This window comes from Augochlora pura, chromosome 7, assembly GCF_028453695.1.
Source record: "Augochlora pura isolate Apur16 chromosome 7, APUR_v2.2.1, whole genome shotgun sequence".
Taxonomy (NCBI): Eukaryota; Metazoa; Arthropoda; class Insecta; order Hymenoptera; family Halictidae; genus Augochlora; species Augochlora pura.
Genome location: NC_135778.1, coordinates 10,460,093 through 10,473,969, shown reverse-complemented (window position 1 = coordinate 10,473,969; position 13,877 = coordinate 10,460,093). Strand labels below are relative to the sequence as shown.

Sequence of the window (13,877 nt, the reverse complement as noted above, 5' to 3'; positions counted from 1 at the left end):
AGGGGGTACGATAATAGGGGGTGGAAGTTCGACTGGGAAGTTTCCAGGAACGTTGTCAGGGCCGGAAGTTTTAAGTGCGTGTCTGGCTTCTTCGGAGTTTGCGACCTCTTGCTCGCAAATAGCCAACTATTTGGTTACCCATGTTTCACTCTTTGGAAATATTTCTAGAACTTCGAACTGTCTTCGTAAATTTAAAGATTTTTATAAAAATCGTAAGTGTTGCTGATGAAAATTTTCGTAGATCAATTTTGATCCTTCCTAAGTTAATGGAGAGCCGGTCACTATGGGGTGACCAATTGCTGTGTCCTTGGGTTATTGTCGGCATAATTGTGTTTGTATTCATAACAATATAAGAAAATAAAAATATTGTACATATATATCTTATTCGATAAATATAAAGTTAAATGTGTCCGAAAACAATCTCCAGTTATTGATCTCCTTCAGTTATCAGAATTGAACAAATGGTAATCTGACTAGCGACTAACAATTATAACTCGTTAGTTATTATATCTGATATATAATCACTTGTAATAACGAGTAATAATTGTTAATAATTAATCAGCTCACTTTGTGCCCAACTACCAATAAAAAAGGGGGAACATCGGTTTTCTTGAGTTGCTTCGACTGCTATTCCTGCTTATACGCTAAATACCCGTGTAGAAAACGCCGAGGAATTACGGCTTAAAAATCAATTTCATTCCCACCCTTGATATCAACGATGCTGAACTCCCGTTGACCCTAATCGTAACGGTTGTGCGAGTAACGAGGACGAGCAAAAAGAAATCGGCTGGTAGATAATATCTGTGGGGCGTGCACGCGCAGCGTGAAGTCCCGATGCTCGGCGAAATTCATGAAACGACCTGTACAGCTCTGACAGGCGCCGTGTTACGATCGATTGAACGAACAGTTCGGTCCGAGGGGCTTGCCGACGCCATTGCATTAATTAATTCCCGGTGATCTCAATTAAAATATTAATTACGGCGAAACAATGACCCGCTGACGGGATCAGGCGTCGATGAGGATCGGGGTGGCCCGTCTTCTCTCCGATCCTTCCGTCTCTCTTCCCGTCTTCGTCATTCTCTGTCTCTGTCCTCCTTCTTCTACCTTTCCGTCCTCCCGTTCTCCCATCTTTCTCCTCTTCCCCTCTTCTTTCCTCTTCGTCTCCGATTCGATCGGAGCAGGACCATCGTTGCGATGCTATTACGATTACCCTCCTTCTAGAAGCTTATCTGATAACCGGGCCATTATGGTCGTTCGGCGTTTCTGGCTCTCGCACGTCCGTCCGATCTTTCACGGACTCGTTGCGCCCGCGGAACTGGATCCGCGGACCATTTGCATACTTCTCCAGTCCAGCTAACGGGGAAACAAGTGTCGCAGTCGGCTTCGAATCGCCTCAACATCAACCGAACCACGCCAGTGACACGAAGATTTTAATGCGCCGGCGTCGAGACGGTTAGCGAATGTTCACGCTTATCGAGATTCGAGGCGACGTGTACACCGTGTTTACTACTCCTCGCGACAGGCTTTTTGCTAGCTTCAAGCTGCACGTGGAATCGTTCAGAAATTACTGGCTGCCATTTCAGCGAATCGTTTACAAGACCTTGCTCGATCGAGACGCCTTGAAAACTCTCCGGGATTTTGCGGTACTGGTTCTTTTATGAAGGGGTAGTTCATCCTGGGATCTTTCGGGGATGGCAGCGGTTATAGTGATGTTCAGGATGTTCCTTTGATTAGCCATATAGAGACTGGACGTATTGAAAGAAACAGGTGGGAGATTAGTTTCAGATTGGTCGATAATGAATGCTGAATTTTTGTGTGGAAAATATTTAAAAGATCTTTAGAAAAATCTCTGTAAAAGATCTTACTACTTTTGGCGAGAATTTGTACTTCATACCTTAACCACTTTGTACTCGAATGGTGACTCTGAGACACCATTAAAAGGATTGTATTACGTTCCAAAATAATTTTTATAACAATAAAGTTTATTAAAAAAATTGTTGAGTCGTGAAACTGTTGCTATGAGTCGCAAATATCAATTTCGTACGCACAAAAGTGCACTTTATTGCATAGAATAGAAATACTATGACCCAGGAAAATTATTTCATATTTACATTTAATATGGCTTCGAGTGCAAAAAGTTATGTATTCAGGAAATATGAGATGTTAACCGGTGATTAAAGAAAAAAATAAAAGTATTAGTTCGACGGATGAATACAGAGAAGATTCAAGGAGAATAGTCATGGTTCTTCGAAAGAAACGTGTCTTTCGTAATATAGCAATCGATTCTAATGACTTCGATCACTTGTGAACGTAAATTATGCAGAGATGCATAAAATTTAAATCAGAGCAGAGCGTTTACCATTTACTGTATCTGAAATAGTCAGTACTGGGCATCAATCGCTTAAACCCTTTAATTTTGATAAATGATTGATGGAAACGATTAAAGGCATTAGTGGCCAAAAAGTGGACGACTGAATTGATGAATTGACGGATGTTATCGTCAGACGTTGATTAAAGGCAATAATCGTCGAAAAATCGATGACTGAATGAATCGACTGATGAAATTAATTGCCAATCGTTGATTGAAGGAGACAATTAATTACTGTTAGTTTTTCTCAAGTAATCGGACTATATTTATTGTATATTAAGAATTGTCTTTATGAAGTCTATCATTTTCTGATATTTTTGTAGTGAGTAGAGGATTCCTACTTTAATCATTAATTGTGATCAACGATGGAAATAAATTCAGTCGTCAGTTGCGATTAATGATCGAAACGAATTTAATGATTAATTGCGATCAATTGGGAACGGTATTTCACCTATTTATATCTTCGATTATATTAAAATATAATCTCTGGAAACACTGTCTCCTAACAAATAGCTTCTGCAGTGTCATGCATTCAGTTTGAAAGAAAGCAATAGTAAACCTTATATGTCCATCGTGTAGGATAGTAGAGGCGATTTCTGTGAGGTGACCAATTGCCGTACCTTTGGTTTATTTTCGGGCAGAATTGTCTTAACATTTATCGAATCTTTTTATTCTTTTGAATATAAATCTAATAGCATTCGGAAACAAATCAAAGGCACAATAATTAGTCACCCCACAGTAACTGTTCTCACTACCCTAATCACCTGTAGGAAAATCCTTTAAGTGTTGTTCAAAAATCGCTTAAGTGTTGCAAAAAAATCCTCAAATTATGTTCACAACAATTTTTGTCCTACTCAGGAACTATTTAGACACGTCGGAGATAGGTCTATAAATATTGTGAGCATTACTCTCCGCTGGCAGTCGTTCGCCAGCCAGATGATCAGAAGGCGACCGAGCACATCCGCTTTCTCGGTGCTGGCTCGAAAACAGAGCAAAACCGAATCTGTTTGCGGTCGGTCCGCGGCGGTTATTGTTCAGCCGGCCGGGCAATAACAACCGCTTATTGAAAGTACGATTGTCGAATCACTGATGGCGGATAACGCGCGGTCGGGGGACGCACATAATAAAGACTATCCCCCGTGCCGGTGTGTATCGACACGCTCGGACAAGAGGGGCACGGACGTCTCTCGCTGCGAGAGAGTGGCCGGAGAGTGGCCGTAGCACACGAAAGCTGGGAACGTACCTCGCTGCACCACCTGACGCGACGGGGGGTCAGTGGTTCTCATCGGAAGGCCTGATGGAAGCAGGAGGGTGGGCAGGGGGAGAGGGTGGAAAATATTCGCGGCAATCGACACTTACCTAGGAAACGCGGCGAACGCTCGCACCTGCACCAAGTGAGAGCAGGTTTTTAAATTGGAATCGAGGCGCGTGCGAATCTATGTTGCCAGGACATGGTCCCGCGGGAATCACGAATTCACTTAAGGACACGCGAGGCGGTGTCGATCGATAGAGATATATCGGGGCCAGCTAATGATGACTCGGCCGGATTCGATGCGAGAGCATCCACGGACCCCCCTCTCGGCCCCTTCCAAGTAATTTACGAGGAGTCACGATTGATTCGGGTACGAGTGTCGATGTGAGCACCTCGAACGGACGATGCAGCCGTGACGAGTGAAAATACAAACAGTTTAACAGGGATGAGTAGTCGTTTAACGTTCTTGGGATCAGCCGCTCCTCGCCACCTCCACCCTTCCGCTGATTCTTTTTCTTTCTGCTTCTCCCGGCCCTTCCTACTGCAGCGCGCGAAATGAACTCCGATATGGGACGTGCGCTGCCGGAAACGAATGACGCTTTACATTCGTTTATTGATCAAATAATTGTTCTCTTTTGTTGACATTTCACTGCGTTCCTAAACGCTTTTCACTCTGTTGCATCGACTCGAAAATATCATGGAGTTTTTGTTCAAGTTGTATTAACATTTATACGAACACATCAGAAGCCTAATAAATTTCATAAAATTGCAGTATTTTATTTAATTGAATGAAAATTCCGGAGCAAACTTATATGATACCAGTCACTTCTTCAACATTCGTACACCGTGGAAATCATAATAAAATGAAGAAAGTATAATGTTGATCAGCGCAAAAATGTTTCCATTCAATCATCAAACGACGAGTTCTTTCCATTTGTTTGTTAAGTGTTAAAACTAAATTTTAAACCTTAACACCAATACTATCGAACTCGAAACGTATGTAAAATATCTTAATTTGTAAGAATGACTATACTGAATTTGTTTCAACTCTCCCCTGGATTTATTATAGTGTAAGCATGTATATTTCTGAACCATATGGGGTCAAATTAACACCAACAATTTCAAAACTGCAACATCTTGTTACAAAGTACAAGATAAGGCGATGTTAGTAAGAAGACAATAAATTTTTAAGTAAATTGTTTACTTTTAAAACATTAATGTTTGTTTTGATGAAGTCTGTCTTTATTACAAAAACGTTATAAACCATTTTAACGTTTATTTTTATCAAAACTACATATTTGCAAAAGAATGATGTTCGGAATATAATTAACTCCACATAGTTCAGACCTCACTTTTTTCACCTGGCTAACGGAAGAATAATATTTCGAACAACATGGTAGATTTAGAGTCAAAATACAGATCATGGAACTTTATAAAGAACAGCGGAGGTTTTCGGTAGTTCTTCAGTTTGTATAATATCTCCAATAATATAAGAATTAAAAATTTATCTACAGCACGAATATAACTTAAAAGTGTAGTAGAGGGGTACACAGACGAACCTCTATTATCCAAACTGCCTTGTTCCTCGTATTGTTCGAATAAAAACGATTCTACATCAGCTAAAAGGACTTCATGTAATCCAAGCTATCCTAGACCTAAGATAGAGAATTAGACACCGCCCAGCATCTCGAATTAGTATGAGAAACTGTTGGTTTAAATAATTGTTGGACGTTGAATGTTTCGACCGAATGCGTCCCTATTTGACCAAAAAGAACTAAACTTATAATATAACAACACGCCTGACTTACACGAGGCATATCTGCTAAAATACAGAACGCTCTACATGTACAATATTCTACAGAGATGTTGCGGTTAAACTCGGTAAGTTAGATTTCTAACTCAAACACAGGCCTCGCCAATCGTCAGGGCAGACAAAGTCCACCCAATCGAGGCCTATCGTAGGAGGAGACCTACCGGGTCCGGTGGTGGTCGGGCAGGGGTTGCGTAAGTTGGTCCAGCCCTCCCGGGGTGTTGCGTCAGAGAATCAATTATTGGATCCGTATATCAATCTGATGACCGTGGCGCGTTCATGGTACGCGGCGTCCCGCTGCTTTTACGCATTTTCTTCCCCCCGTCGTGTCCCAGGGCTTCGTAGCCCCGAGCACGCGGCGAAAAGGAGACGGAGATAGGGCCCCGGTTATGGTCGAGGGCCATATAGAGCGGGCGATCTCGCGCGGACGACCGGTTTTCGCCGTTGGTTCGACAAGACATTCGCCCGGGCGTACGTCGCGCGTGACGTAGCCGCGCCACGTTGATTTTTCGAGCGACCGGCTGAGTGACTGACTTTCTTCTTTTCCCCGCAGGGTGCCGACGAGGATGACAGCGCTTCCGTTGCCTCGGTAAGTTCATCATCGTCATCGTTCTGCCGCGCCGAGGTCCGTGATTATCGCGCGAGCCAGCCAGCGAGCGCACGCTCCTCCTCGAATCGAAGATAATTGTCCGGCGCGCGATGCCCGGGACGGATAAACGGCCACGCGATCAAATATCGAGATCTTAATTAGAAATTTTCAGCGATTAATCAGGCCTCGGATCTAGCCTGCGCGCAGGGTGTTCGACTATGTGTGCTCGGTGGTACTGTAGGGGTGATTTTGCAAGAGGTTCTCAATCCTTTCTCTTAATCTGGCCTCTTAAAAATTGGAAAAACAAGTTTTCATGGATATCTCGTTCTTATTAATTATTGATTTTTGTGAATATATTTTTCCTTCAGCAAATTAAGTGTTCGAGTTAATTTTAGACTTATAGAACAAATTGTCGATGAATTAATTACAGTGAAACAGCCTGAAAAATGGGCAAACGTATTGGAAAGCGAGGGAGATTAGTTTGTTGACTAAACTTTCTGTATCCAGATTTCATAAACTTTTATTTTGGAAAAACGATTTAAACGAATGCCTAATAGTTGTTCTTCAATAATGATTAGAGTGTTTCACTTTGGTTACTGATACAGTCGCCAACAACTTGTAATCGTTTCCGTTTTACTTTACTTTGTCTTCTTACATGCCTTCAATTTATTTACTACACTTAGTCGAACAACCAGTGTACACGGCGAGTCAATCACTTTTATCGCTGTTCTTGGATGTACGTGATCGTTCATAGTAACTTTCCAAGAGCAAACAATATTCGCAATACATTATGTTAGAGGAAAGCAGTAAAAAATGAAGTAGTACTCTAATGCTTCAGATGCTGTGTATGTTTGAAAGTCGTTTATAGCATTAATAGTTTTAGTTCTTTATTTACTTGAAGCCTATTAATAAGTATTTTATCGATTGGGCTGTATGTAAACGAATCTAAAAAATTTGTTTGAAAACAACAATTTCGGAAGACGTTGTCACACAATACTTATTGAAATAATTGGTTGAATTATGGGTGAAATTGCTATTGCTTTTGGAGCGTTTTTTGAGGAACGCCATCTTTTGATTTTCGAGGTTAAAGGATATATTATAGAAAACGGCCGGTAAATAAGTGTTAATTAGGACGTAAATATATGATTGAGTACGAATAAAAACACTAGAAGCATATTGCTTTCCAGGAATGACATTAAAAAATCAAAACGGTATTCATATATAAATGAATGAAAATCATAGTGGTGTAGTCACATTTCCCTCATTTTAAGAAACAAAGAGTATTAATTTTCACTAGCACATGTATTTTTTGCTCGCCAAATTTATTGTTAAAATAATATACAGTGAAGTTAATTCATGGTAACTTTACAATTAATTTTCTTTATTTTTGAACGTTTGGCATGTATAGATTACATTTTAAGATTCAAGTACAAATTCTCGAAACTGCGACTTACGTCGCTATGATTCTAATTCAGTCGTTTTACTGCTTTCCTCTGTCCCACTTTTCATCAACACTGAAAATATTTGACGGGCATTGTCTCATCCTGGCCCCACTTCTCGCCGTGTCGATACGGTGAGGTCGACACCGCGAGTAACCCCCGTTAATTGCGGCAATTATTGGTTTGGGGAGCAGCAACTGGACGGGAAGTCGCGGGAATGGCTGGTGAGAGCGGCGCAGGGGGACTACCAGGCGTTGGCGAAGCTGGCCGGGGAGGAGCCTCGCCTAACCGGGCTGAAGGTAAGTCTAATTACGATCTTTAATTTTTCTTGATCTGTTTTTTTCGCGGGTTCCCGAGGCGGCGATGTATCTCGCGTGTCTCGGGCCGCGCAGCTGAAGATGAAAAAGGAAAAGGAGCCACGATAACAGAGCCCGGCCGCGTCACGGCCCGACTCGGGGCCACGGTATCGCTCGTAAATTTCTTTCGACTTGAAATAATTACCGGTCGAATCGTGTGGCCTCGTGGTCCGGTTAAAAAATTGTGGATTCGCGCGCGATTCGTCGCCGTTTGCGGGGCCGTTATCGTTTCGACGCAGACGCGGCGGGAACGGATCTCTCTCTCGCTGAGTTACGGCCCCGCCGCCTCCGGTGATAATGACAAAGGTGGCGGGCCAGAGGTTCGGAAATATAATTACGGTGTGGCTTACCGTAGGCCCGGGATCAGGCCGTTATTACACGCACGGCGGAACTTAACACCTGCGGCGTTGTAAATTCGCCGTTTTCGCGCGCCACCATTGACAGGTCAATAAATCTAAGAGCCCCCGTGGCAATCAGGCGGCCGGTGTACACCAAACCGCCAATATGTGGAGCGGATCACCAGTTGTCCGATACCGACCAGTTTAAGGATTATTCACACTATTGATATTCGTTGTTATGCGTGTAAGGGTCGCGCCGGCCAACATCGAACCGACCCCGAGAGATTTCCGGCCGAGCTCGAATCAATTAGTCTTTCTAAACTGCGGCTTAACCGCGCTTCCGGCCCCTGTTACCTTCTTCGTTCTCCACTTCCGTTGCGCTTTCAACCTTTATCAGAATAAGTATTTTGTTCGATATTATTCTCCTGCACATTTTCAGCTGGTCGCTATTATGACTATACTGCTATGACATAAAAATTCTGGAGATGTTCCAAGTCGATCAGCCAACGGTAGAACATCCAATATATTCGACAGTTTTATCCGATCGATAATTTTTATTCTTATTGAACTGTAGCGAAAAATATTCTTTAACGTCCGTCGATATTAAATCGAGAATAAAATATCATATCATTTTTAGTGACAGTTTTGGTTTATACTTAGCTTTTATGTGCCGATTAGATTATTTCTATTCAAATATTTAAGTAAACTTAGATCTTCATTTATCAGAGCAGTGGAGATGAATATTAACTCCATTAAACCTTGCGTCAATCCTCGTTTTCAATCTACATCATCAATGAAATTAAATATTTAATTGACTAAGAAAGTAAAAGCGTATAGCAATTTCCTTAACAAGATACATGCAAGAAATCTTAAAGACAGATTCATGGTAATTATTCTGTCATCTGGATCTTGACACAACTATTAATTAAGTTGTTTTACATACAAGATAGTTAGGAATCGACCAAAGAGAGAAACATAAGAGATCAGTAATCCGAGCAAAATAAAGTAATACGCCTACAGTGTCTTGTTAGTGTCACAGTAAACGGGGTGTAACGCGATCCTAGAAGATCGTGAGCTATAAGCAATTAGCGATGGAGACGTATAACGCAGCGACCAGTAGCAGAGGGTCGATTAAAACGCGAGCCATCATCGTCGTATTAGTTAGATTGGCAGTAAAAAGTGTCGGCCACGAACGACAACGCGGTCGTTGTTAGCACGCGTCGTTTCTCGACCGAACAGTTTGAACCAGCCTTAACGGCCGTTCGCGGAGAACATCGATGGAAAAGGTGTAGGAGGAAGGAGCATAGGATGGAAAGCGGTTGGGAAGGGCGGAAGGGTTGGTTTCGGTGGGTGGCGGGGAGGGATGTAGCACAGTGGCCGGAGGTGGCTGGAGGTGGCTGGAGGTGGCGGTCTGTGAAAAGGGGGATGGAGGCGGCTCAACCGCACAGGGGCTGCGTGCTGAATTCATTCCGCTGGACAAGGTTGCCCCACACCCGGCTCCAGGCCACGTCGGCCTCATCCCTTGGGATAAATTGGCCGAACCCGCGTGTTTGCGGATAACATCGCCGCGATATACGCTCGCCTATGGCCGCTCCGCTACCAACGTAACCATACACGGCCTCGTTTTTGCAACGAGAGACTCGCGCTTCGTGGAAATTGGCAACGAACTTCGCTCCGTTGTCTTTTTCCAGTCTGCTCTCTCCCTGCGCGCACAGAGGCGTCCTACACGCGCCGTCTATCACGCGGACCGGTTTGCGCTCTCGCGGGGAACGCGAGATACGCCCGCGGGAAAATGTTTTTCCGCGGCGAGCTGTTTTATTTCCGTGCCCCGGGCCCTTGTAGTCCTTTTAGTCTTCTGAAATTTGTTTCTTCCGCGTCGCGGCCCCTCGACATCCTCCCGCGGAATTGATTCCGCGCCGCTCTTACGCTCTGGCTTGCCTGCATACCTAGAGCTCTTTTGATGATTCGAATCCTGGTCATCTGAAACTAAGTGTGGCTCTTCTCAGTGATACTTCAGATATGTCGAAGCTCTGCTTTTTCAAACAGATTAGTAATTATACACGTCGATGTTACTATCTTCCAGCTCAGAGCAGTGGCAGACGTTAAATTGGCTACTAACGCCACTGGTGATGTACACCAAATTGACTGTGTAACAGTTTATCTGTAAAACACGCATCCGGGATAGTCCGGGGCCAAGTCTTTCCGCATTCTAATTGTGACGCATTCACGAACTAATGAGACAAGTCGAAGGACTCGGAAACACTCGGAAACATAACTAATTCACTATTAAAGTTTTAGAATCGTAAAAAGAATTTACTAAATTCTTCATTATTTCCAAATAATACTGCTACGAGAGTTAAGAAATGAAAAAATACTAGTATCTGAAACAAACAAACGGTTGACAGTTTAGATAAAATTTTTATAGTCCATCAATGTCCGTTTTTTTTTAACCATGTACACCACTGTGTACTGTAACGAGATGGTTTAATGCATATTTAATAATTTCATATCAAGAATTGTACTAATGTATAGTCTAATGTTGATCTAATACCTTTCATATTTGATGCAGACCAAACGTCTCTCGTTAGGTTCTAAGGGAGTAGAGCTGTGCATTTCTGTGCCTTGGGATGAACGCTATTATTTCGATCAATTGCTTGATATAACTAGAACAGCGAACAACTTCAAATAACCAGTAAAAGGTGTAGAAACATCAAACTTATTCTCTTAGTCCTACTCGTTACACCGCCAATCATTCCGTGCTTGTTAATGCGAAGATTCGTTGCTATCGAAGGGGTGTAACACAGCCGTGAAGGCTTCGACACGTGGGCTACATATTATATATATATATATATATAAAATATATATAAATGCATAGATATATGTATATATATATTATTAATCCATCGATGAATATGCAACGGTCAGGTCGCGAGGAGCACGGGGCGCGGGAGACAAAGTGAAGCAAACGACGAGGCGATGTCGCCGGGAGAGGGGACGGGGCAGGTCGGTAGGCATTCCAATTATTCCCCCAGTAATTAAATCAACACGGAAGCTAATCAACGTGACTCCCACTCGCACGGTCGCTCTCGCTCCTCCCCTGTTTCTCCAGCCCCCTCCCCCTTTTCCGTTGAATTTTTGCTCGGATAAATAAATCGACCGATTATCCGATGAACGGACGGAAAATCGTATTTCACGGTCGATCGAGGCGAAGATGTCCACTGAATAATTGAAACAAATTCATTATGTCCCTCGATCGTTCCAACTGCAGCGTAAACTGCAGCAGGGGCCTGATGGCGCTCCGGATGTATTTGTTAACTCATTTGCATCGGTACGAGCCTCGAAAATTATGCTCGTGTCGATGAATCCGGCTTTTTTTAATATAGTTTGTCGGGACAAATGGGTTTTGAGAGTCGATTCGTTTTCGAGACTGTAAATGGAGTAAGTGGGCTGCTGATTTGTGAACTGCTCGCCATGAACATATTTTCTTGAATTCATTAATAATAATAATAATTTTATTTATCTTTACGTGTATGGGAAAACCCGATGTAGAACAAGAGTCATTAAAGCAAATCACACGAGTATAATTGTCAACAAAATTATTGCAGAAGACGATTTCTATCTAGATCGAGTTTCTTGCAGTCTAACTGGATTACTTCAGCCCATCTTATGAACCTTACTCAACAAATAATTTCGAACCAAGTTCGTTACATATGTACTTAATTTCTCATTACCAAAACCAAATTCGTCTTCATGATTTTTGAAATTCTACTACATAAATTGCCAATATCAATTTATATTCGTCATATCAATTAACTAATAACAAATAGTCTTTGGTTCCTAATGGTAATTTACTTAAACCTTGCTTCGGTTCCGATTTTTCCGAACGGGCTGCTAAAATGGCAGCGATCAAACAGCTTCGGATCAAATTCGGCGGTAAAGTATCCGCGACCTTGTCGGCCGAATTAACGATTTTGGGCACGTTGTTGGTATTCTTGCGCTTTTGTATTATTGTTTAGGTGGCCGCCAGTCGGCAGTCACGCCGCGTACCTTCCCTTTTCTCGCGGATGGTTTACGAGCCCGTATTAAAGAGCCGTTCACAGGCGCACACACACGTGACCTACGTGATCGGTGCCCTGAACGTTGTCGACGGCCATTGTGTTCGCCGGGTCAGGTGTGCATCGTCGTCGGGGTGCCGTGTGCCCATTATACTTTATTAACGGACGCGTCTGGCATCGCGATAGATTCGACTGTTCGATTCCCGCTTGTCCTCTCGGAAACGCGGGGACGGCTGCGCTCCCTCTGACGTGGCCGCTTCTCATCAATCCGGACGCCATTATGGCCCTTTCCCTGGAATCGTCCGGCTCCTTTTTCGTCCGTCCGACAGGTGTGTAGAGCTACTGGTTAAACACCGTATCGATTTCGCTCGGGTTTCTAGAATCCATTTCTTATCGGCTCCGAATCTGGCGCACACTTTGCAAAAGTATTTTAATCTTTCAATTTAGAATCCTTGGCGTTCGAGGTGTGCTTTTTGACCGGTTACCTGTCAAAGTGCTTGTTTGCTATAGCTTCTTTCAAAATAATTTATATCTTTACATTAATGATTTTGAGTAGGAATAGTTATTATAGTAGTGAGCCTATTATTAGACCTGGAGGCCTATTATGAGACTTTTCAATGATTATAGTGCCCTGTGTAAAGGAAACACGATTATTTTCTCTTAAATATTAATTTTGGGACAAATTGTTGCATATTATTAACTTAATGAATGTGTTGCATTAAAATTTAAATTGCTGTTCTTGTTGGGCTCTTTTTTAAGAAATTCCCTTCTCTTAATATTTTATCTTAAAAGGCCTATCATGCAACACTACAAATTCCTTTTAAATCGAAACGAATCTCTATCTGATCATTACATTGAAGTTGTCATACAGTAAATATAAATTTTCTTCTTCCCACAAGAAATAAGCAACGATAAGGAAGTTGAAATTAATGCAGTTTTTAAAAAATTCGTGGGTTAAGTATTAAAGCACGTAAAAGATGGTCTTTCTAAAAAATCTTTATATAGCAAAACAGTCGTTATTGTCAAGAATTGTTTAAAGTTGCACATAACCTTGCAGCTTGACGGATTTAATTTATGCATACGCTGCGTTAATTATTAGACTGACATACTTGTTCATGGCTCTGTGTGCGAGCATTCATTCTATTTTGGCGCCAAGATAATTATGCAGCTATTGTTCCATAAATAGGACGGCTAATGATAGTGGATATGTTAATTCGAGGAAGAGCAGAAGCTTTAGTAGAGCATTAGCGTTTATCTGATTCCTGTTGCGCGGATTGTGGTAGGCTTGTCGACGTTAAACGTTTTCTGCTTCGAGAAGCAGGTGTGTCTGTTTCAAAGCATTCTTCTTTGTGCTGTTACCGAGCCAATTTATTACTTACGCTCGCTTTCTCCTGTATCGGTGGTATCAGCAATCATTCGGCAATATCTCCAGTCGAGTAGAGACTTTTTATATTAACAATACAAATAGTAATTTATTTCAAAGTCGCTCATTCAAACGCAAAGGAGTACAAGCGTGTCAAAACAGAATGAAGTATACGAAAATGAAAAATGAAGGAGAAAAATATGGAGAACAGAATAATGCATAGTGATAACACTTGAGTTAGCTGTGAGACTGTTCATGAAGATTTAGGAATCGTGTATGTAACAGACCACGTTGAATTTTCTCAGAT

General features: G+C 42.2%; 1 protein-coding gene across 5 annotated transcripts in view; it reads left to right on the top strand.

Annotated features, from left to right (window-relative positions):
- Window positions 1–13,877, top strand: part of LOC144472437 (uncharacterized) — a 155,100-nt gene that overhangs the window by 23,653 nt on the left and 117,570 nt on the right. For all 5 annotated transcript variants that reach the window (XM_078185530.1, XM_078185531.1, XM_078185527.1 and 2 more), the window contains 2 exons: window positions 5,984–6,019; window positions 7,653–7,757. In XM_078185530.1, coding sequence (XP_078041656.1) covers window positions 5,984–6,019; window positions 7,653–7,757 — 141 coding nt within the window. The remainder of the gene's footprint in view (window positions 1–5,983; window positions 6,020–7,652; window positions 7,758–13,877) is intronic.